Below are 27,446 nucleotides of genomic sequence, written 5' to 3' on the forward strand. Positions count from 1 at the left end.
AATTGAGAACATTACTAGTTTAGAGCTGACCATAACATCGCAAAATACATTAATAAAACTTGTTTTTGATCTAAATAACTTACGCGAAAAAGAATACGATGGTGCTGCAGTAATGAGAGATAGTTTTCGTGGAGCTCAAGTTGTTATTAAAGAAAAATACTCAAAAGTATTATATACCCATTACGTTTCTCATTCACTGATTTTTTTTTTTCTTTATCAGATACAGCAAAATTATAAGTTATTAGAAATGTTTATGGGGTGATATTTGATTGTTGTTCATATTTTTAATTGTTCGGCTAAGTGATGTACCTACCATTCTTAAAAACAATTAATATTTAAAGGAAGTTAATTAGAATATATCTACATATAAATTGTCACAATACTTATGAAAGTCAAATTTAGATATAGATAACTACAATATAAACGTTTCAACAATTAAAAAATATTTTTCAGATATATTTGGTGATATTTACAAAGAATCAAAAACGATTTCAACATTATTAAACACTAATAAAAAAAAAAATTCCCATGGTTATGTGTAAAGACCGGATTTTGCATAAAATACATGTTGCTATTTTCAATATCATATACATGCAATCAATAAGTGTCCACAAATTATTATTAATTGATTGATTAAATATCAAAATTTTAAACTCCATATTTTTGCATATTCTGACGTTAATGCATATTTTGCATATGTTCGTATATTTTAACAAAAACCGTACAAAATTTGTAATATTTAAACCTAACAATCCAAAAAGGTGTTGAGCAAATAAGAAAAAAAACAGTTTATAGGTACGTTTATAATTTACATAATATCAAATATTTTATGACTCAAAGAATATTTGGATGCTAAAAATAAGTTACTAAACTTCTATTTAGGTTGATTGTACGAGTTTTATAGCAGAGACATGGTTTTACCTATTTTATCTAATTTTGTTATACTTTGATAACTTAATATTTTTCCAATTAACATACTACATCAAATCGTACTTTTCCTATTTATACCACCTATGTATCTACTATTTAATGTTAATAAAATATTTTTTACAATGTATTTTCTAATGATCAAAAATTAAATTAGGTACAATTTAACAAATTCCATTTTTGTATTGCATATTTGCTATATTATACACCTTATACTTTTTGTTTATGAAAATTTAAATAAAATTAATAAACAATTATCACTGCAATATTAAAATCAAATATAAAATTAAATACAAATAAAAATTTTATTTTACAAATTATGCATTTTTTTCTTGTATATTTTGACTTTTTTTAGTGCATGTTTGCATGCATATTTTACAATTTAAAATGCATATAAATCCGGTCTTTAGTTCTGTGTTAATCGAAAAAATTGTTCAAATATTCCACATTGTTTCACTGAAAAATGTTATATGAGCATATCCCTCATTTCGATGATTTAATATCATATTTAAATGATTGTGTTATGTCTCAAAAATAAACTGTTATTTCTTATGTTTTAACTTCTTTTTATATAAATAAATATTTTATTTTTATTTTTATTTGTAAAACATCAGATTTTTACATAAATGATTTGCTAGATTTTAAAGGTTTAGTTGAAGTAGAATACGAATCATGGATTTCTGAATGGACCTCAGTAGAACCATCATCAAGACCTTCTATCTCCACAAACACTTTAATTTTGAGTGATGAAAAATTTTAACCTAATCTCTACCAACTGCTGAAAATACTTGCATTACTTCCCGTGTCAACTACAACTGTTGAACGTATTTTTTCTTCAATGCAAAGGTTAAAAACATATTTAAGTAATTCAACTTTGAAGAATCGTTTCATTGGTTTACATTATTGAATATTCATAGAAATATTTTTATAATAGATGATATGGTTTTAGACAAGTTTGCAAATAGTGGACGAGCCAAGCATTTACAATTTGTTATATTTAGTACAAACATTTAGTACCTAATATACATTGCGATAAATGTTATTTTATGACACATTGAATATATTTTTTTTTATTTCACTGTATGGCGACGTTTATAAATTTCTTCCTCCCGAAATAAAATTATGGATACATTCCGTGTGCACCACGCAATGTTTTCATTTTTATACGTATGACATACATATGTATACATAATGCGTATTACATTGTTATTATGGTACGCGGGTTTAAAAGAATAAGTTTATCTTTGCTATTTTTCGATTAACTATCATGAAAAAAAAAATATTTTTCTTGTTTTTTATCTAAGAATAAGTATGGAAAATTAAATCTATTAAATTTTATGTACAAATGACATGTTTTTGCGGTTCGTAAAAATTATTACAGATTTTTAAATTATTTTATTTTACTTTTTCACTCCTCAATTATAATAGTTAATTTTTTTTATTAACCATGATTATTGTTTTAAATAATATTATCGTTGTACTCAAAACGTCAAGTAAAAATCGTTTATATTATGTTTGTATTCTAATAGTATCTACTTCAAAGACAGACGCACATGGCTTAAGATTTATGTTGACGCTTTGTTTAGACGAAACAATAAACAAATTAAATAAAACTACCTATAGACAATACGCATACTACTACCATATAACTAATCAGTATGAAGAAAACGACCACGTTACATTGACAGACTGAGTTTTATGCATAAGACGAGTTTCCGTTTACTTAGGTGAGCGTAGAATATGTGTCATTCGAATACGAATATGATTTAGATAGATGGAGTGAGGAGTTTAATTTTCTATATCTAATACCTAGTTACAGTGAAAATAATTTATGAATAACTACTACGACTTGAATTTAACGTTTACAGCGAAGTTTATAAAGTTTAATAGATGATTCCGTCAATTTCTTTTCGTTTACTTCTGTAGCTTACCATTAGAGCAAATAAGTACGGATTAGATTAGAAGGAAGGATGGTCGTGAAAATAAATTTACAATCAAGTTCATAAAGTATTTGATATATTACCATAATAATTCTTATCGTGTAATTTTAATGATTCAAATGTATAATAAAATATATACATTTTTGTCTGAATTAATGTTAAGTTTAAATATCTCATTCTTTCATTTCGTAAAAATAACTTTTTTTGATAACACTGGCACAAGTTGACACATCAACACATTTGAATATAGTAGGTAATAAAAATTTCGCGATTATATTTAAAATAATTAATTATTGGATAATTAATTATATTTAAATAATTTAATACGTATTCTTGATACATTAAAATTACATCAGTCAATTTACTTATATCAAGATTATATTCGATTGTTTTATCATATTAAAACAAAACATTGTATTATTTAAAGTTTCAATGCGTTTTAAAAATCACTAACATCTCGCATATTATAAAATATGTTTACATTAAAGTGTAACTGAAATAACTGACAAATATTAAAAACCATCATCGACATAGCTTTTGTTTTTACACACATAACTGTTTCACATAATATATTTAAGCTGTATTACCCTACTTTGCTTTGGGGAAAAAAATGAACATATTATATAAAATATATTATTTGGTGTATTTCAACTGAAAAACCTATATACTTCAGTTGACGGGCAAGGCTTTGTGTGTGTATCTAGGTGTATTCAGCTGAAATGGGAAATCCACTTGCGCTTGATATATCTCATTAGAATGATATTTTTCAAACAGAGATTTTTACGTATAAGACAACCAAAATATTAAATGATATTACCTTACCTATAGACAACCAACTATAGGAAAACCAAATGTAATTTAATAGCAAAAGTATAGTTTTTTCACGTCAATAATCATTGTTATAACAGTTATACTTTCTTCCACGCTTCACGGATAGCGTTTATACGTAAAAAAGTGTATGCGTAAACTCGTATGAGGGAGCAACCGCACGTCCGGCAAAGATGCTACTTGTAGAGATTTACGCCATTTGGTTATATAGTGTGGAAGTTGTAACCCCGCCGGGGCATATCAAAATAAACGACTCGCAATAATTAGTTTCACTAAGGTAAAGCTCTATAGTTTTAATTAAGTTTTAACGTAAATACACAACCTTTGCGTAGTTCGTGTTTTCTTGTCATATTGTACAGAAACTACATGAATCAACGAAAACGTCACGTTTGCTAACTGTTTTGTATATAAAGTATTTTGACCCTTACAATTTGGGACGGTTTTATTGTGAGGCGCACGGAAAAAAATTACAATAATACCATTTTATATAGTATGGGCAAATAAAACGATACCACATTGTAGGGTTAAATAATTGAAGGCACAGTAAACCATAATTTTAAACAGACCCATATCAAATACCTATATAACTCATATTTAATAAGCTGAGCACGCATAGCTAACCAACCAGGTTAGATACCTATTCAAAATATTGCTGCAGGTCTGTGATGAGTTTAGCTAAAATATTAAGTCCCATTGTTAGGTACATAAAATAGTATGCTAAACAACGGCCAACAACTATAATATTATTTATCATATCCGATTTGTTATCATTATTATTATTCATTATATATTTTAAGGCGGAATGGACATGAACATTGTTTTCAAATAATTAATAAATAATTTCGAGTCTACTGCCAACTATTATTTATAATATTTTATTCAAAACCTATAGTCTTATTATTACCATATTCTACAAACAAATCAAATGATAATAAAAAGTGGAAAATAAAATTCAAGTTTCTAATTAATAATGATTACAGAATAGGTATTTTAATTAAAAATGTATTTATTTTATTTCCGTAGAATAATAATCATATCACATTACAACTACTAAATAAAAATAATTTAACTATGGAAATATAAAACTAGATGCGTAAATATTAAATAATATTTAAGCACAAAAAAAAATTCAGTATGTTTTTTTGTATCAATTCAAAATAAATTGGTAGAACTCAAGAATTCATTTTTTCGATAGAAAAAAAGTGCTTATTGTGTATAAAATGTTTTAGATGCTTATTAGTTTGTTTTTTTATGCTATACGATAACGAAGTACCTATTTCAAAAAATATTATTTTAAGGAATATAAGCTTTAAGACAATATTTTAAATTTGTCTTCATAAAATATGATAACCTACTTAAATTTACACGTATTGTATATTGTTATTCTATATTGCATATTAACTTGATTCTATTATAACAACGTTTTGTTACCTATATATTTACATAATTATGTCAGAAAAATATGGGTAATAGTAAAATTAAAATAATTTAATGAGTTGTGTTATACGTTATACAAACACAAACATATTATAGTACTCAGAACATAATGTTTTCATTAGTGTTCCTATGAAAGTAAAACAAATTATTATACATGCTGTATTCATTTTATGAATAATAATGCATTGTACATTTAATACTATGAGATAAGCTGATGTTTACTTTAAAAAAACACGAATTAAATTTTTGTTCTGCTTGAATTTTCCTTCAATTATATGAATATAACATGTATTATAAATATCGTGCATTCATATATGTATTACTGTAAATTAATTGATTTTTATTTTAATTTGACTTCAAAATGTATTTTTATTACAATTATCAATATATGTCCAATAAATTGAAATTAAATAAAAAAATATATATAGAATAAAGAAATATGGTATTACAGCCACTTGTCTCACGTCACTCACATCAGAGCAAAATGAGAAGTATGTTGTAATACAAAACTTGAAAGAAATATAATAAATCATTGCAATCAAAGAAAATTTCCTCCGAACCAAGACAAAGGTCGGCTAAAACCACGAGAGTGCTGACATTTGTACAAAATATTCTCTCGATTGTGGGCTGCCGTTTTTTTATCCTCTCGTAGACTATTGAACGATATACCTAACGAAACTATCGAAAAAAAATCGTAAACTGACCTTTTCAAAATGTTAGCAGACTGGTTTCTGATTTTTTTAGTTTATTTTCTATCCAATAAGCGTTCTCTGAAAATAATAATAAAACAAAGAAAGAAAGTAGATAACCGCTCTATACAAGCTTAGGTTTCAAATGTATCTCGTCATTGGGTCATTGTAATGTATACCTATGATACATGCATTTTAATTAAATATACGAAAAGCAATTCGGAGCAAAGACAGTTCGACTATTAAAAAGTATAATTTCTGATATATTTTTCGTTATTTGCGTAATTTATTTGTAAGTTGAATTAATTTTTGCCAAAAAACTTTACATTTAAAAATGTCATTGTGTATATGAAATATAATAATATACATTAAAATTTAAAACTTAAAAGTTTCAAGTTCCCACAAATAATATATTTAAATTATAACAAAATAACTAAACTCGTAATTCTTCGTTTAAATATCTAAATTTATTAAATTTTGAACTTAAATGTCATTAAAAACCATGTTTATATATTTTATAATTTGCTTATGAAAATAATTTTCAAATTTCGTGGTTTTGATAAATTTTATGAAAATTTGAACTTATAATACCTAGTAATAAAAAAAAAAACCTAATATTTATCTATAATGTTTTTAAATAACAGTACTATAAAATATATATACTTTCTTTCCTTTGCTCGGAATCTAAAATAATATAAAGTCTAATTATACAGATTAGGTATAAAAAACATGATCAATAGACATTTAACTTAATAAATCCTCTCTTAAGAGAAAAAAAACTATTGTATCGATATAAAAAATTGTGTATTTTAAGTTTCAAAAAAATAATACTTTGGATCTATTAATGATTTGGTACGTCATTTTGCCTGAAAAAATACCTATAAACAAATTGTCAAACCAATTAATTCCTATATTTGCTTAAAATAATACATAAAGTCATAAAAACCATGTTCAAAATGTATCAACAATTGTTCATTAATTTATTTAACAAACATAATTCAAACTTGAATTATTCTGGTTCTAAAGCAATACCTACCCTATTCAACTAATAAATGATCTAAATAGTAAGCTCCTTTATATTATTTGATCACTAGCCACTAATTTTTAGACTTTCGTTTGTACATGTATTAAGCAAATATTTACCGAAAAGCTCATTATTGTCTTAAAGTCAATTAATTATCTCATTATTAGATTCGTGAAAAGTATACCTATATGAAATTATAAAAGTAGTAGTTGTTATTGAAAATAAAACAACCAATTTTTTTTAAATGTTCATTACATTATAATCTAGTGTTTTGATGATTGTAGCGAATTGTAAGGTCAAATTATTATGTATTACAAACTATGCATTTTTTTTTTTTTTTTTAATTGGACAATTTAAATTTTTATTTTTTTTTTTTTTTTTTTTTTTTTTTTTTTTTTTTACTTAAAATATTATATTTATTATAGTATTAATATAGTTAATATTTATAAATACTTTGTACATAAAAATATTAATATATAAATATATTGAACTACCTACATTTTAAATTTTTTTTAAATTGAATCATAGTTTAATTCAATATATTATTACATGTACATAGTATATCATGCAAATACTTTATATTACATAATTTTAAGTGCTTAATTAATTTTGATGTAATACCTACTTAGGTGATATATTCAATAATACCACTTATACACTAAAATCAAAAATCGTATCCAGAGTGTGTGAAAAGGATAAACTTGAAAACATGTTTATCCGTTCAATTACCGTGAATTAGTGCAATGATGCAAAAATATAATTTTTTTCACCCAGTATTCTATATAGTATTGTCCAAGTGCTAAACCAGGTTATGTTAATACACATCATTTAGGGTAATATATGTTAACTTGCTAGAAAAAAAATATAGAAATATCAACATGATGCTAATCTTGTAGCATCTTTATTGTTATATGCTTATAAACTTATTTAATAATATAAAATATATTATATTAATAACAATGTAGAATAACTAGAATATTTAAAATTATTCACGGAATTATTGGTTTAATATATAACTACGGTAACGTTTGTATATTTTAACAGTTGAATTGACATTATGATATTGTTCAAAAAATTTAAAACCAACTTTTTGCAGTATGTGTAATTTATTTTTATAAACTTTTATACTTGTTTCACTATATTATATTATTTTATAATATGATTTAATAATATCTTATTTTTAAGCATTATCGTTATGTTATGAGAACAATTAAACTATAAGCATTCTATTCATAATACATCATTTATATATGTTTGTAACAAAAATCAAAATTTGATAAAATTCGACGGTATATGGCAAGAACTTCGTTATTATTTATTTTTAAGGTAAACCCAGTTATTGCCAACGTAATTTGGGCAAAACCGAAGTAACTATACATTTCTATATTCCACGCAGTTAAGATAAGTACCATTTTTTAGATTCTGAGAAAAGCAAGGAATGTGTTAATTTTATAATGTTATGTCTTATTTTTATTATTATTTTGTCTATTTTTTCCTTTTGAAGAATTCAATTTTCAACTTTAGAAGTTGTTTGTGATAGAAAGTTATATCTACCCGGTACTTAAGACAGAGGGAAGAGTAAAAATTAAAAATTTAAAGTATTTTTAAAAATAATTGGGAAAAACAAAAAACAAATTAAGGAAAATTAAGTTAAATTAAATTTTACGCAAAATTATTATTCAACTAAATCAATTTTTTTGTTTTTTTTCTTTATTATTAAAAACCAAATTACTTCAGACCTTTACAATTTTTACCAATATTTTATTATCATTTTTTCCCACGCTTGTTTAGAATATATTTTGCCTCTTTTTAAAAATGTTTCAGCCCGATAAGTCTTCATCACTCAAAATTATTTTTTGTATGTAATGGTTAATAGGTAATTGAATTCAAATTGAGTAGTTACGCTGCATTTGTGGTTAAAATAAAAATATAGAATAACAATTTGCACATAATCTAAATAAATGATATATAGGTTAGTATATATATTACTAATAATATAAGAATATTTTGTTTTGGCTTTTACGTTCCTTTTTTGCTGCACTCCTGCCATAGGTCAATCTCGTCAAGGTTAAGGTAAATAATATATAGTAGTATAGTACACAGACATTTTAGCACTGCCGTTTTGGCTCTGTCGTTTCGGCGCCAACTAATATTTCTATTTATTTAAAATTACAATTTTGCTAAATATTACAATTAATTTGAAATTAAAATGAGAGTATAATAAATAGTTAGTTATACAAATTAAAATAAACATTAAAAATAGTTATTCCAGTAAAACATGAATTTCTATATATTTAAATAATTTATAAATATAAATGATTGGCATATAATCTATAAGACGAAAACATGTCAATCGACAATAAAGATCGCACGTTATCTATCGTGAGTCGTGACTGTAATAAAGTATAACGATAAAAGTAAATCAAGCTGTTCATCCGATATATCGGTGTCAGTATTAATTCACACGCAAAACCCTTAGATCATAATATATTACATAGGTAGAATCTAAAACGTCCATAAAAAAGAAAGGTCGCGCGTTATCTATATCGTAATAATAAAAATAATATGATAATAAAAGTAAGATTTGCTATTCATCTGATAGTTCGGTGTCATTATTGTCTAAAACATTTTACAAGCATACGTTAGTGAAGTGTTCAAAAAGTATGTACACAGTTAAATACAAAACAAGTATAAAAATGTAGGAAATTCAATCGAAATGTGATCGAAAAATATTCGTAAAGGACAGTATCATGTATTTTTTTGATAAATTTAATGCCGTTAATATTTTTATAATTCAAAGGAACATCAACAGTGATCGAGTTCAGTTGAAGTTTAGTAATATCTTATTGTATTTTATCGTAACGAATTACGGTGAAGGTTGATAATAATACGGTAACTATACAATATGTCAAAATATACAGCATTAACTTATATCAAATTTACAAAATACACTATTTTTGTAAAATTTATTTGCACTTATGGTTTGTTAAAAGTATTTATTTTTTAATTTTTTTTTTTGCGCTTTTGGATTGCGATTCGATCATATTTTGCGCTTATGGTCTATAGGCTTATAGCCTATTAATAATTTACTAATACAATATATCAATACTATTGAGAGAGAGAGAGAGAGAGAATTCAATGATAATAATAAAACCCCTAACCTGTAAAATTAATCGTTTATCGTTTCATGCTAGATGTTATTGTCAATGAGCAGATAGTAATATTTTAATATTATTTCCCTAAATTGCACGTTTATTAAATAACTAAGAAGTATAAACAAAAATCACCAACAAAATTTAGTTTGTGAACAAAAAAAATTTTAAATATTCAAAATTTGCCGCTGTAAGCACTTTTTATTAGTAGTGTCTACTGGAAAATACGGCACGTGCTTATAAGACAATAATTGCAAATTATCGATATCACAAATAAATATTATTGAATAATTAGACATAAATAATGCTCTTCTTTGAATTTTTAATTAATAATATATTTAATACATTCTATTTTATCATAAAATTATTAAAAATATATTAAGTTATTTTCATAGAGTATAGACCAAGTCACAAAATAACAATATATTTTTATATTTGATTATAAAAATTGTATTTTAGTGTTATCATTTACCATAAATTTCCTCTATGTTAAAAATACAATTATTAGGTACATTGTTTATAATAATTTCTGCACAAATAAAGTAAATTAGTATATTTTCAATAAATTACTCAAACACTAGATATGTGCAATTAAAACTAATAAGTTTATTTAATGGTGTAAAAACTATTGAGAATCATAATTTTGTATTAATTATTAATACCAAGTATGCAATAACTGTACTTTATTATTTTTAAGAACTTTAACTAAAACCTTATTTGTTATTTGGGTTTTTACACTAAATTATTTTATACTAACAGCTAGACAATTTTTGTGTAGGCTTCTCTGAAAAAAAATACTTAAATACTAAAATCCTCCCAGTAATAATTCAATATCAAATACGTCTAGAGGTAATTTATATTTTTAAATTGTACTCAAAATAGACTAAAAATTTTGACTGACTGTTCAATATATTATCAACAACTAGAATCGGCTAGTATTTTTTTTATTTTTTTTTTTTTTTTTGTATTTTTGTGTGTAAATGTAAAATAAATGTAATACGATACAATATGAGAAAATTGTGTATGAATTACATATGGAAGTGAATGTGTCTATGTAATAGGTGTTTAGAAATTCCTTACCATTTATTAGCGATTATTGCCTACATTTAACTATCTATTTACCCATTAAGGATTAATAAAAACTATTTAATTAGGTTTTTTAAAAAAATACTGAAAAGACTGCAAAAAAGTTATACATAACATTCAAATTAAAGAATGAATAGATATATCTAATTAAATTTTTATTTATACAAATATCATAAATAGATATAGATAAAAACCTTAATATTTGTTTAGAGTATTTAAGAGAAAAAAAAAATAATCTACCAGCATAAAACAGTTTTCTAGTAAAACTTAAATTACTGGTAATTTGAAAAAATAAATTAAATTAACGACATGACGTAATTTTTAACTTTTATTAGACATGATATAAGTTATCGCGTACCTATTATTTAAATTTCATATTATATAAAAAAAATATATTACTCGCTAATAATGCTAACTTCGACAATAACATCAGGTTCGAGGTTGACATTAATGATTTGTTTGACGTCATCACTTGAGCATTTGAGATCGATCACTCTTTTGAGAATTTTTATTTTAAATCTGTCCCATGTTTTAAATCCTCCACCACAAGATGTTTTTCTTGTAATTATACGCAAGATTTTTGTTTTACGCTTTGGTCTTTTAACTGGCAGTTTTCTCTGTTTGATATTGGCAATCATTGCGGAGCAGGCTACAAAGAATTATTTTAATTAACAAGACAATATACTAGCATGAAAAAACAATAAAAATATTTTTTACCACTTTTCAAACTTTTGATGTTAATGGAACTCAATGTAATACGGATTTTGTGATTTTTTTGATAAGTTTGAATATTTTTAACATCTAGAAATTCCAAATCCTAAAAAAATATTTTGTCAACTTTAAATTTTTAACAAGAAAATAATAAGTAGATAAACAAATAATATACTTAGAGCTTAATTGTTATTTATTTAATAAAACATATTTTAATAATTGTTATCTATCAAGTAATAGACTACTTTGTACACAAATTAATGGTTCAATTAAATGCTTTTATAATTAATCAATAAAACTAATTTTAACTATGGAAATTTATTTTAAAAATCTAATAAAAATGTTTAAACAAAAAAAATCAATAATAATAATTAAGTAGTTGCAATTAAATTAGTTGAATAAAAAAACTTTATTTCGAATTGTAGTAAGCAATTAGACGCGGATCCAGAACAAATTTACGGGAGGAGGGGCACAGGGGTGGATCCAGAAATTTTTCAGGCAGACGCATAGAAAGCAACGAAAAAATAAATAAAATAAAATAAAAGGTGAATAATTCTTAGATTAAATTAATTTTACATGAAATATGAAACATTTTATTATTAATCTACGGGGAGGCACGACCCTTTGCCCCCCTTGGATCCGCGCCTGTAAGTAATAGGTACTCAATTAAATTTTTTATAAGTATTTCAATATCAAATTATGAACAAATAAAGAAGCATTTAGCAATTCATCCTAAAGGAACCACCATAAACGCAGCTGTATACTGTAATACACTCAAGAAGTTGAAAAAAAAAAATCAAGGACAAAAGGAGAGGAATGCTGACTTGTGGTGTGTCACTCCTTCATGACACACCTGCTTGTTTCATTTGGGTGGGATATTGTGACTCACCTACCCAACTCCCCAGACCTGGCACCATCGGATTATCATCTTTTCAATAAATTGGAGTTTTTGGGTGAACAACGATTTTCAAATGATGAGAAGGTCCAGGATACTGTCGAAAATTGGCTTCGGGAGGTAAAGTGGAAGGTATACAACGAGGGTATACAAAAACTGGTCCGTAGGCTTCTAAAATGTATTGATTCAATGACGATTATGTAGAGAAATAATGACATGCTTTGGCACTCATCTTATAATTTGCTAAATCATCCCCGATTTATACCTCAATCTTTTAACCCCCCCCCCCCCGTTCAAAATTTTGGATACGCCACTGGGGTAACTTTACAAGTTGTATACTGGCATAATAATATAGGTTTCGTTATAATACGGTTTGCAATGATACAATAACAGCGATCAGAAATAATCTTTGAAAAATATATGTAATGACATAAATCAAATACTATTCGTATGACATCCATAACTGGAAGATCGAATTTTACCGTGTTCGAGTGAAACAGTACAGGGACGCATCGCGTCCCGTTTTAGTTTTTCAGAACACTTCAAAAGTTTGAACCAAAAGCTACAGCTAATTAATACTAGTCATACAATACTTACCATGATTTAATGGCGACGATACATCAGGATAATGAAGAAAATAAATGAAATCGGTCCGAATTACGTACGATTGAATATCACCAAACGTGGAAAAACTATCACAATGTCGAACGAGATTATTAGGTTATATTATCGTGTATTTCACGACAGTGGCAGGCGGACCACGGACATATTTGAGTAATACTTCCTATAATACTAGATTTCTCCCAGGATCATCAACATGTTGAACAAATAATACATAATGAAGTATCACATTTATATTCATATTGATAACCAGTTGTTATAATTGATAAGGGTGGTTAGATTTTTAACTACTTAAATAAGGGCATTTTTATGGTATAATGCTGACAATGTCGGCTAGGCATAAAACCTTTTTTTTATTATTATAATGCGGGAAAATTATTGTTGTAAAGTTGGCATAACTGGTTTTCCGAAATTTGAGCGTCCAGCTCCGAAGAATAATCAATACTACATTTTCCATATTTCCGTAAGTCATCGTTAACCCGCTGTTCAATTCAGTGTTCATTTTTCTTGGATTCCGCCCTCTGATTGAATTATCTTGACGCCATACACTGATTTCCAGTATTTTTATTCGCAAGACTTCATTATGAATCCCAGGTGAGTAATAGCTTGTAGGCACACTAACGAGCCTCCAATATTTCGCCCACTCGTCTTTCATCCGCCATTTTCATTGTTTGCACACGTTTTCCCTAAGGCCCCTTACACACTAGGCGAATAGTTCGTGTGCGGACGCGATTTTAAATCGCTGCAAACGTTTGCTTAAAATTAAACAGCTTGATTTTTTGAACAGTGAGTTATGCAAGTACGTCGGAATGCATTCTCTGTTGTTCTGCTGCTAGTTTAATAGAGATTACCTAATACGCATTTACGTACATATTCGTTTTCATGTTTTTCCATTAAGTAGTGCGGTGCTACTATATCTTTTTATACGCTGCATAACGTTAGGAAGTTCTGTAGAATGGAAATTATTAGATTCCTGTCAATTTGATAAACTTCTTCTTACAATTATTAGATTAGGTATTAATTTAGAACTACAAATTTATGATTTTCATTTCATAATTTTATTTTTTTTTATTTTTATGTACTAAATGTGAAATACTGATAATTAAAATGGTGTAATCAATAAAAGCATAATATTTCATCTATTAAAAATGTTGTATCACAATTCATTACATAGACATAAATAGGGCTCAAGCCCTTTGATATTTTCAACAAAAATTCCCCACAACCTTTTCACATCAAATAAAAATATTAGTTAATATATATATATTTATTATTAACTAGGTAATAAGTAACTACAATATTAAATGTATTCTCCTCTGTTGGATTTGGTAGTCATTTTATACTAATACTGTGTCAGTATTAATATCATTTTCAATATTAATTAACACATAACTACTAAATCTTTCTTGGAGAATTGTTGATCTCATCCATGTTTTCAATCTCCTCATGAGAAAAATAACCTTTCACAAGTAGTAGAATTGATTGGAAAAGTTATTACTACATTAAATAGTTCATAATTATTTGGAAAAATTTATTTGCTAATCAATGCTTTTAAGTGATTTCGCAAAACTCCCAAATCAACATTAACTTTTAAGACATTTTTGATAACCATAATTTCTGATTTTAAAGAATGTTTAGAAAAACTGAATAAATCCTCAAAGTTATTATTTACAAATTAATTTTCAAAAGTATATGGTAAAAAAGAAGTAGATTCAAACATTAAATAACTTTGTTTAGCTCAATTTATCAATATAAATACATTATAACTTAATATTAGGTTTAGTGTTTATGAAAAAAATGCTCCTAATAATAATTACCCTATAATGTGATAAGTGAATCGTATACTTTCATTAAAGTTTAATTTAAAAAAGTTGTCTACAAATTGGGCTATTTCCATACTTTCTGGTGAAAATTGTTTTTCCATAATGACAATAATAGTATCAAGTATAGAATAAAAATAATGCATTTTCTAATAGTTTTTATTTATTGAAGTACCTATTAGTACATGATTAACATGGTCTTCTTCAGCTGAAATAATTAACAGTACAGCATAATGTTGTAAAACTATCCCTTCTGCGACGTTTAGAGCTACCTAAATTAATTTTAACTATATCAATAATTTGAATCACAAATTTGTTTTATTGTAATAGGTATTATCATAATAACATATCTTGTGAAGGACTATCCGATGACAAATTATATTCTTCACAAAATATAATAATTTCATTCCACAAAATATACATCTGAACGATTATTTTTCATTGTATCAATCACACTACATACTGATGAACTTAATTTTCCAAGAGTAGTAGATTTTGATTACAATTGAGCAATCAAATGTTAATAATTTTTAAAACATCATCAAGAACAAACAAATGTACCACAAATTTCCAAAAATACTGTACCTATTACTTGGGCAACATCTTAATCTTTTTGTAATTTTATTTCTTCATCGAGAATATATAGAATAGGTTTAAAATTTTTAATAACTGAATTACAATTATTGTAATAACGGTAGACCTATCGAGTATCTGGCAACTGTGGGATTTTTTTTTTTTAACTCCTAGTCCTTCTTGAATGTCAGTCATTTTTTTTATTTTTCATAGGTTGACTAAAATAAATATATAGCTCTTCTAAGCCATTAAATAAATTCAGTGTGTCCTAAAATTAAATTTTCTAATACTTGATGTCATATAATTTTTATTAAAGTACAGAATATCATACTCTATTACTGAAATAAACATGCATACATTTATTACATGTATGAATACATTTGATCACACCTTCAAATATTTATGCATATTAATGATCACAAGATTTAATTTGTCTGCCATACAGTGTACATAAACAGCTATTGTGAATGTATTTTTTTAAGCTTAGCCTGAACTCCGCCAGTATGATTTGACATCACACCAACATCATCATATAATTGACCTAATATATTAATTTTATCTAAGTTCAATGATTTTAAAAACTGTAATAGAATACCAATTATATTGTCAGCCTTAAGACTTTTTAATTTATCTAAAAATCCAACAAATCGTTCCTCTACTTCAGATGTCAGGAACCTTTTTGTAAGAAAGAGCCATTTTTTTTTAAAAAAGTTACTAAACTATGTTGTCCAAAGAGTCGTACAGATTTGAACTAGTGATGGGCATAATTGAGATATTTTTATTATGATAAAAACAATCAAATAATTTCAATTATGAGTAAAATAATCAAGTAATTGAATAAGTTCTATTATGAGTAAAATAATTGAATTTTGAAATGTTTTAAATTATTATCTGGTAATTGATTTAGTATATTTTAAATCTAAAAAATAGTATACATATAAAAATTGGCTATTCCCATAAAATTTAGAATTCATTATATTTTTAAATAGAAATTTGAGTTTGTTTTAAAATTTATTATTCATTTTTACATTATTATATTTTGTCTAGTTTTGTTCATTAAACATTAATTAATCATATATTTAGTATCACGACCTGTTATAAAGTTATTGTATTAGTTTACTATTATTTAATATTTTTAATTTGAAGAATATTCAATAAATTTTATTTGAAACTTAAAATGCATTGTCAACATTTGCTGGATTTGGTAGCTATACACATTTGTAATATATTATTTATAACATTTCATTTCAAACATATAAAAAAGTATAATAGAATTTTTTCATTACTAAGAATTTACAATATCTTAGAACTTAGACCAACAGATTAATTTAAAATTTAGATAATAATTATTAAATAAAAAAATAAAAACTTATTTTTTTATGCATTATTAATATATCCTGGTTATTAATATTCTTAAATTATAGTTTAATTTTTAATTACTATTATACCAACAAATAAAAAAAAGCATTTTAAAAGTATTTAAGTTTATTCATATTTCGAGTAATTTTTTGATTCTCTTGATAAGTAATAATAGTCATTATTCTATCATACAAAAAAATGATTTTAATTTTGAGTGATGTTTCGAGAGATTCTCTTGATTATGAAAATGCCCGATTGCTGATCATTTGATTATCAAAATCACTCGATTATGCTCATCTCTAGTTTTTTATTTTTAGTCATAGTTCTTTTACTTAATTCAGAAATATTATCAATTATTACTATAATTATGTATAATATAATCTTTATTGATGTATTTTTCAAAGAGCCACAGATTGCATGTTAAAGAGTTACATGTTCCTGACCTCTACTCTACAGTTTTTTGGACAACGAACATACACAGCTAACTGTTCTTTGTTGTGACATCTAAAATTTTTTTTTATATAAAACTATTATCAAAATTTAGATTAAAGCCAGTTAAGTAAACAAACAATATGATATTAAGAAATTACTGAGCTTTGTCACACGAAATGCTATACATTCTAAAATTTATTATATCTTCAACAATAGTATTCCTTACATGTTTAGCACATATCTCAATAATTTCACTTTGTATTAACTCATATAATTTGTTGGTTTAGCATAATTTAAAACAAAAGTTGGATTATACTTGGCCATTAGTCTGCATGCTTCTTTTAAGTTACCTACAGTAAACATGACAAATAATATAAATAAGTATATAATTAATTCATATCAGTTAGTGGCAACTATCTAGTATATAAAAAGGAGCTCAAGCACGCCTTCCTCATTTTGGTGGATAGGTAATGGGTATTGGTTGGTAACAATACTGTTTTATTTTATTAATAATTATATTTTATAGTACCTAAGTATTATAATTTGACACAAAGAAAACATTTGAATTCTACTAATATAGACAGCATGAAATCTGTTTATAAAATTGTCCAAGATAGCCAGTTAGCTAGTATTTTTCTAGTATTAAACACAAGTTTATTAATTGCTTTGACTCTACCTGTTTCTATTGCGTCGACAGAAAGATCATTTTCCAAGTTAAAAATTATTAAATCTTGCTTACAAACAACTATGACACAAATACGTTTAGAGGATCTAGTGATAATAAGCTGTGAATATGACATTGCGATAAATAAGAAAGACATATTACAAAATTTTAAAGAACAAAGTATTGTTTTAACCAAGCATTTATAATTTTATACTGTATTTATATTATGTATTATTTTATGAAAAAATGTACAATTATAAATGTTAAATTGCTTTTGTTCTAATATTATATATTACTTTTTTCATATAATATATACAAAACATATATATATATTTTAATTTTTTTATTATTTGAGGACAATGTGGGTTGGAACCAGATTATTTTAGCGAATACCTGTTGTAATTTCTAAGATAGCCACCACTGACATCAGTTAGGTAGGTACTTATAAAAAAAAAATTATATGGTACTAAATTCACCTAACTCACCTTGATTCAAAGATGTTTCATTTTCAATACAACCTCTAAATGCTATTCCTTGATGTGCCAAAAACAATATAATATTAATTAATATTAGCATGTATTCTTTATTTTCTAATATTCGATCTCGGTTTGCATTTATAACTAATGTATTAACAGAACCAGTAGATTTAGATTGGATAAGTGCATACCACTTTATCATACAAGTCAAATGGTACTAACAACTAGAATGTAACTCCAATTTTGATTTAGTGTATTTTGATCCAATTCCTTAGAGCCAAAAATCAACAAAATTATTTAAACTATTATTAAGTATGTTTATATAGTTATTTAACATTTACTTTTTTCCAATTTCTAAATCCTTAAGTTGAAAATTCCATGTTAGCTACAATTCTAGTCCTTAACATTCTACAAGAATAGCTAAATACAGCATCTTCAACAACAACATACTCTATACAATCAAAACAACTATATATTGTAGGAGATAAACCTCTATTTTGTAAACCAAATTGTGTCTGAGGGTATTTCTATACAGGAGAATAAAATTAATAATTATTATTTATTACTAACTAATAAGCCTTGTTGGAAGATAAAAATATAATAGAAACACTTTAATGTATACTTTATAGACAATACACTATTATATTTAATAATTAAATATTTTAAAATAAAATACAGAGTAAAATATCTAATTTTTGTACTGCACAATTCAACATCAAAATAATAACTAGGTGTATAATTAAATTGTAAAACTTACTTCTAATATAGGTTTAGCTGCTAAACTTTAGCAGGACCTGAATCAATATCACCTAAATCATTTAACCTGGTATTTGACTGAAAACTATTAATTTGTGGATCTTGGTAAAAGTTTAATAGTAGATTTTAATTTTATTCTAGTAATGTTGTAACGCTCCCAGATCCAGATGAATCAATCTTTCAAAATGTTAAAAAAATGCTACTTACAACTCTGGGTGATGACTGTAGAATTCCATCATTGTCTTCTTTGAAGTCTTTCAGTATGAGTACTTGATATACTTTTTTTATGTTAAAAATGCTAAATACTGATTTGTTATCCGTAATTCAAATTGTTTTTAATACATTATAAGGTGAATTGATTAGTTTATAGCAAAAGTTTTTAACATTAACACTGATACTGGCTATTATAGTAACATGTAACTATATAGTAAAACTATTTTTAGAATAGTGTCATAACGACAAATTTGACAAATTAACTGTTATACTGGAGACTGAACTCATAGAAATAGACAATATTTCGTACAGACATATAACATAATTTTAGAAAACGTACCGACAACAGATTTTTGTTAATGATAACAGACGGTAGGTAATCAACTAATAAACTAAAATAAACAATGACAATAGGAAATTCGCTAGCCGTTTACCCGTATATACACTTGTATAATGTCATACCTTTAAGATGACGTCGCACCCGCATATGTTTTCTACATCTTACACACGAACGACATACCTAGTAAATTTTCATTCACCAATTTCATTATATAGTGTGTTTTGACATGTATATCTCTTATGGTTGGGGTCATTCTGTTAATAATTTGTGCGACATCGAGAACGTTACCATGACGTCATGAGCGTTTTATGTAATGTGTATGCGTGCGTGTGTGTGCGTTAACCGGTGAGGACCAGTTACCGGAAATAAGCGATTATACGAACGTTATCGGAATCGCGGTGGCGTGTGATCTATAGTAACATTAAGCATAGCCTGTTGTATAACAATAATTATTGTTGTTAACGATAAAAATAACTTTTTTGATTCTTAAGTCAACTGTTTTTATTCACAGTAAGACATATACATGTACCGGTGTATCTGCATGTAGTGTAGTTACTCTATTTATTAGTTTTGATATTTGAACGTGTTCAAAATGTATTTCGCTTATCGCGTTGCTCGGCGATATTTCGGTGTCGACTGTCGAGCCCAACGACCTTTGTGCGTGATAAGCTCGTTGAACTCTATCGTCACCCTCCTCTCATCTTGACAGTGTGCAATCGACGTTTTGTCCAGCGGTGGACGTATTTTTAACCAGTTGTTGTCCTCTCCGCACAACGGTCGGACGAGACTTCGCCCTTACGACTTTTGCTTGGATTTTTGGTTGTTGTAGCCTTCGCCACGTGTGCGACGTTCAGTGCCGTCACTATTGGCCGTTTTGTGCCGTTCTTTTCTTTTTTGGCTATTTTGTGCCGTTATATTTTGTGTTGCCCTGTACCGCGTGTGTATTTAATTATATTATAATTATTTCTATTTGTCATCTTCGTTAGAAGTGAGGGTGATAATATTATATTAAGTATACGCGACGTCTTTAAATTAACCCCGGTCAGTAAAAACAATATTATTATTATTTTTTTTTTTTTTTTTTTTGTCGTATTTTTAACATGCGATTCGGAGGTCAAGGACCTGATCGCAATGTACATTATTATTTTATAATCAGCCCATTGGTCAGTGGTCACATTATTAATGATCCAGGCGTTGGTGAGTGGTGACACAGACGACCGGTATATAATATATATATTATTTGTATTTGGGCGCCCGTTTTTCTATATTATCATATTTATTATATGCAAAATTTTGTTTTTTAATATATATTTGTAGCACGACGGTACATTAAAAAACTTGTTTATAATATTATATAATCATTTTGGTCACCCGCTCCTTGTACAAAGGTTAAAATATAAATTTAATTCTGGGTATATAATTTGCCATCCTAGGCCAACCGCCTGACGTAGGAGCCTGGTGGCACAGAATGAATTGACCTATTATCAAACTTTAAGGTAAGAACATTATTTGTGTTTTCTCTTAGGTTTTTTACTTTGAGTATACTTATAACTCACTTAAAAATTAAAATATCGTAGAAAATCAATGAGAGAACACAAATAATGTTCTTACCTTAAAGTTTAATAATAGGTTAATTCATTCTAATATCACACTATTGAAACTGATGAACAAAAATTTACCATGTCGTACGTGTGTAAGATGGAGACAACACATGTGGATGCGACGTCCTCTTAAAGTTTAAGACTTAAACTATAAATTATCTATTTATAAGTCTTAGATTAAATTTCCTAGCATCTCATAAGCCAATTAACTCTATATTTAAAATGTAAAAAAATAAATAATATTTAAGATAATATTATGTACAGCCATAAAGAGCAGTCTAAAACCACATTTGATTATTAATACATTAAATCTTATTATAAGAGTAAATATTGGAGCCTAAAGTCTTAGATAAAATCAGGGGAGCTAAGTCCCCCCCAAACCCCACCATATTTGCGCCTATATACATAAATATTAATTTTCTTATTGTAAAATATTAATAATATTTGAAATATAAAAAAAGTTTTTTTAATTTAGCAATGTTTGCTGTGGCTTATATTTTTGTATGAGTGTATTTAAGTTATTTCTTTTTTTAACTGTTTTTATATTAAAATAAAACAATGTATGTATGATTACAACGCTTGTATAGAATAATGCGTTTATAAAGATTGTATATAAAAAAACAAAACAAATACTTGTTGGTGTTATTACAGCAAACATATTTAAAATAATTGATAAATCTATTTTTATGTATTTTTATTAATATTAATGTAATTTTATTTCAGTTTAAAAGAAAATGAAAACGACTCAGATTCTAATTCTCAAGCTGAAGAACAAAAAAGATATTCTGTGGAAAAAATATTAAAAAAACGTATAAAAAATGGCAAAGTGGAATATTTTCTCAAATGGGATGGTTATTCAAAGAGTACTTGGGAACCTGAAGAAAATCTTGATTGTGATGAATTAATTAAAGATTTTGAAGAACAATCAAAACTAAAAGAAGAAAATAGAAGGGAACAACCAATGCGTAGCCGTAAACGAACGTCATCTAACTCAACTGTTACAAGTTATGCATCGTCAGATGCTGGTCCATCAAAGGAATGTGGAAATATATCACCTTTACGGAAAAAAAAGATTGATAAAGTTGATAAGTCAGATAAATCCAATAAGTCAGATGAGAACAAAGATAATGATAATGATAGCGATAAGGTTAATGTTGAAGATGAGAGTTGGTCAGATTTGTCAAGTGATATTTCCGATTCTACGGCTTCTCCCGAAAAAGTACCAGAAAAAATTGTTGGTATAACTAATAATTTTGACGAATTGGTGTTATATATGAAGTGGAAAGGAATTAAAAAACCTGAAAAAATTCCAGCTGTAGAAGCTAATGTAAAGTATACCCAATTTGTTATCAACTTTTATGAAGAAAGACTTAGATGGCATGATGAAGATGGAAATATTAAAGATTTTAATCATAGTGATGAAGATGAAAGACCATTTTAATATGGATAAGGAAGACAATTTCATAAAATGGTATTTTTTTTTTTCAGTGATACAGCTTAATAATAGTGTTCTCTTAAAAGTTATTTAAATTTTAGCTTTATGTTGTAAATAACTTACTGGTTTTGAAAATTTTCATAGTTAATTTGCCTATATTATAATGTAATAGTAACAAATTTAAAATTATATCTTAAAAGCCAAAAAAATATTTTAATTTAAGTTTATTTAGTTAGTATTGATTTGTTCAAATGTTGAGTGTAAACATTTATTACTTGTTTTGTTTTAATAATTAAATTAATTTGTTCATCATATTTTATCTTTTATTTTAGACAGAACTATAGTACCATTTAAAATCATATATTTCAAAGTAGTTAACTACTTTAAGTATTTCTTTAATATTATCAAATTAGAAAATTCTATGTAACTTACTCCTTGATGACAATTGACGATACACACAACCACCTACTCCACAGTAAAGTAGTAGTTACCTACTTTCCTTTTTTTTATTTAATATTATCCTTTTATAAATAACGATAAAATAAATAATAAATAACATACAATTTTAATTATATTATACTATAGTCATTGTAGTATTATAATATTAATTAAATTAAATAAATAAAAAATTCATTAAGAAATTCACAAATTAATTATTTTTGAATAAAATGTCCTTTTTACTTTAATATTTAGTTTATATTATTAATAATCATTTATAACCATAATAAAACAATATTATTTTCATTATTGTTAGTATTTAAAATTCCTCCAAATTGATGTTTTATAACTAAGTTTTCCCAGACTAAAGTCAAAAATAATATTTTGTACAAGTACCGTGAGCAGTTTGTACTTTCCAACATATTTCTGAAGTCTAACTGATTTCAACATTAGCCCATACACTTCACTAACTAATATATATGTTTAGTCATGAGGCTCCTACAATTTGAGCGGTCTGCCTAGACGACTACACCACCGAAATAATACGTTTTAAATAGTTATCTTTTAATAATATTGAGGATTTCCTAGGTAATAACTGAAAGTTGACCATACAAAATTCTATACAATATTTGAGCCGTACGTAAAGGCTATATTATACGTTCAAAACAGATTAATAAGTGGCAAAAGTCACGTAAACATAATATATAAATATTAAAAATTCAATAAAATATTATCAACCACGCTTTTACAAAAATATGATAAATAATATGAGCTATATCGTCGTGAGTATGATGATAATAATAATAATAATAATAATAATTTTCTGACAAGCACCATAACAATAAATTACGATAATAATCGTGGTACAATTTGACCGTATGATGTATGTAATACAAAAATAATAATCACGCGACTCCAGTAAGTTCCGGCTATATTGAAAATGATGCCGGTGACCAATTGACGGCGACAATAAAGCTAATGATCGGCTGTTTTTAGTCTGGTCATCGGCACAACCGCCTTCGCCCAACAAAGTGATAACAATTGTATTATTGATAATTAACAAAAACACGCGCGACTGACCACCACACCACGGAAATCGCAGCAACACCGTCTATTGGTAAGTTGATGATGGGATCGGGTCGCGAATTATTAAATGTTATACGTGAAAATAATTTTTACAGAACGTTTATAAATGCCCAAGTTATGTTTTATTTGATACCTCTACGTTTAATAATAATAATGTGAAGTCTCGCTTGTATTGTATATCGTATAATGTAGATATCAATATATTCCTAGCAAGGTTTGTAATGTTTGTATTATATTTTTATCTTATCGGTATATTATGTGCTAATGACTGTCGATGTGGTATCGGTCAATTTTCCATATAGTTGAACAATAAGCAGCACATACAGAGACTTCGAGAGTTGGTAGAAACGAAAAGTTTTAACTTACGATTAGACACTCATTTTTAAATACTCAAATTTTATAATATAACGTATGTACATCAAGTCTTAATTTTTCTAATGGGTAAATGTATTGCTTACATCCGGTGGCACTATATACATTTTTTTTTTTTAGTGTGGTAGGTTGCGTAACTAACAAGCAGTAAATTTATGGGTCGCCTTCATTAAAACGTTGGGAAACACTGCTATGCGTGATATATATAATATTTAAGTTTAACGTAGTGCGGAGACCGCAAAATACGAAATATATAGCATGAATGCATGATTAGCTAAGTATGTCAGCAACTCAATGATACACATCATATCTACATCATCCGTCAAGGATTTGTTATCGTATTAAATAATAAATAACTGCTTATCAAGAACGCACAATAATTCAATATAAAAAATTTATATTTTACAATTTCACTCAATTAATAATTTTTTCATTAAATATTTATGTCTCGCTATAAGTAGTAAGTACTTACCTATTTTAGTTTTTTGTATTATACTATTCTCGTTAACAATGAAATAAATGTATTAATTTTACCCATCCATTTTCTAGTGTACAAAAATTCTATTAAAATAGTCAAACATAGTTATTTTTAGGCATAAATTTCTTCAAAATTTTAAAGTTATTTTCTATTGGACTTGATTGAAATTTTTAATGTAACTTGTCTATTTGCATCTTTTTTAATTGAAAAATGTTAGAATATACCAATAAATAAAAAGAGACAAAAAAAAAAATAACAATTTATACGATGAAAAATTGAGGATTCCCAAAGATGTGTGTAAACTGTTGATAAAAATAAATATCCACGATTAATTCACATTAAAATAATAGGTACCTACAATATACACATCAAACTAAAATAATAAATAAACAGACTGTTTGAAACTTTGAATTAGCTAATTTGTATTTTGTCATATTAATACACCCATACTAGTCAATAGCTCTCTTTATTTCTTGCTTATTTTATAAATATAGTTATTTACAAGATAAACAAATGCTTTTTGATTGTTTATTATACCTACATATATATTACATATTTTACATTATTAAGAGTATGTAAGACGTGTAACACTGGCGTTGTATCCGTCTTACAAGCGCATAATACAGAAAATTTACGCTCAGCAGATCGCTTGTGTAACTTTGTTAGATTAGAGTGAATCTACCTATTATGAAACTTGATGGTAAGAACATTAGCCGTGTTTGTACCTGGGTTTTTTACGATAGTTAATATACATATGAAACCTTTTATTAAACTTTAGGGGTTTTTTTGACTAAGAGATAAAATTTTCATCAACATATTCGACAATATTAGACAATTTTAAATCTCTATACATGTGATGCTACAAAACGTGATAACACAAATAAAAACAATTAATTAACAATAAAATAATACACTGTTGTAAAACTAATTCATTTATGGACTAACTTAGAATCTAATAAATAATTTTAAATTTTAAATTGTAAGTAAAAATGATATCAATACACAATAGTGATGTAGGTATGTTAATTTTGAAATTATATTACAATTATTGTTTTTGTAATAAAAAATACGTATATTATGCAACAACAATAACAAATAATATTGCAAAACATTTAAAAGCACTCAGAAAAATAACTTAATAAAATGGTTTTGGAAAATTAAAATATATTTCTAATGCTATACATTACTGAGTTCTATCACCGTAACGTATCAGTTTAAACAAATCTACGAAAAGTATCTAACACTTAACATATAAATATTATATTACTTGAATTTAAACAACAAAGTTATTATTTTATCTAGTACCTATATCATACTTAAATTAAGTAACTTAGTACGTATATTCATTTATATTTAATAGCTTACGAGAAATACATTTGCATATTTAATTTAACCATCGTCAAAATTTCAAAATAATACCATTGAATTGTGATTTTTCATTCGCTTACTAATAACGCGCTCGAATAAGTTATATACACATTAAATCGTTAGATAGATTTGATGATAACTAAATAAACATTTCCTTTATTATAAAATGATGTACATTAAACGTCTATTAATGGTCGTTAATGGAAGTAGCGAGTTAAGCATTTACTATTCAAATATTATGATGCATCTGAAAAATTGTGAATTTTTAAGGATTAAAATATATACTTAACATGCATTGAACTATAAATAGTTGTTAATTGATTATTTTCAATAATTAATATGTAATACTAATCTATTTGAGTATAAATAAATATTTCTCCATAATCCTAATGTAATAACATAACATTACAATACAAGTCTATATTTAGGCTTTACAGTGTTATTATTTGGCTAAAAAATACATTATATTAATTTAATCCTAGAGCACTCGCTTCATGGTCTAAAAGGCCGGGCTTTTAGAATTTTGTCCATTCTTTCAAAAATACGTAATATTCACCTAATTCAACCCTAAGGTACCTATTTTCTAATGATGTGATAAACTAGATACAACTCCCTACTGTATGCGATCTGATGTCTGTACTGTAAAAAAATTCGAAGTTCATTACCTATTAATACATATTACACGATCTAAAAGACCTAACCATGTGTGCGTGGTATGTGACATT

General features: G+C 26.1%; 2 protein-coding genes across 2 annotated transcripts; one reads left to right on the forward strand and one right to left on the reverse strand.

The window, feature by feature from the left end:
* Positions 1-11,478: 11,478 nt before the first annotated feature.
* LOC112591568 (40S ribosomal protein S20-like) lies at positions 11,479-20,196 on the reverse strand. The gene is made up of 4 exons (XM_025335412.1): positions 20,124-20,196; positions 19,598-19,695; positions 11,801-11,900; positions 11,479-11,732 (listed from the first exon to the last, which is right to left on the reverse strand). Exons 1-4 carry the CDS (start codon positions 20,194-20,196, stop codon positions 11,479-11,481), a joined length of 525 nt encoding a protein of 174 aa, XP_025191197.1.
* Positions 20,197-21,043: 847 nt separating this feature from the next.
* LOC112591569 (chromobox protein homolog 1-like) lies at positions 21,044-23,035 on the forward strand. Its single transcript, XM_025335413.1, has 2 exons — positions 21,044-21,147; positions 22,268-23,035. Exons 1-2 carry the CDS (start codon positions 21,044-21,046, stop codon positions 22,983-22,985), a joined length of 822 nt encoding a protein of 273 aa, XP_025191198.1. The 3' UTR covers positions 22,986-23,035.
* The last annotated feature ends 4,411 nt before the right edge of the window (positions 23,036-27,446 follow it).

This window comes from Melanaphis sacchari, unplaced genomic scaffold (genome assembly GCF_002803265.2).
Source record: "Melanaphis sacchari strain LSU unplaced genomic scaffold, SCAv2.0 Contig13_pilon_pilon, whole genome shotgun sequence".
NCBI lineage: Eukaryota > Metazoa > Arthropoda > Insecta > Hemiptera > Aphididae > Melanaphis > Melanaphis sacchari.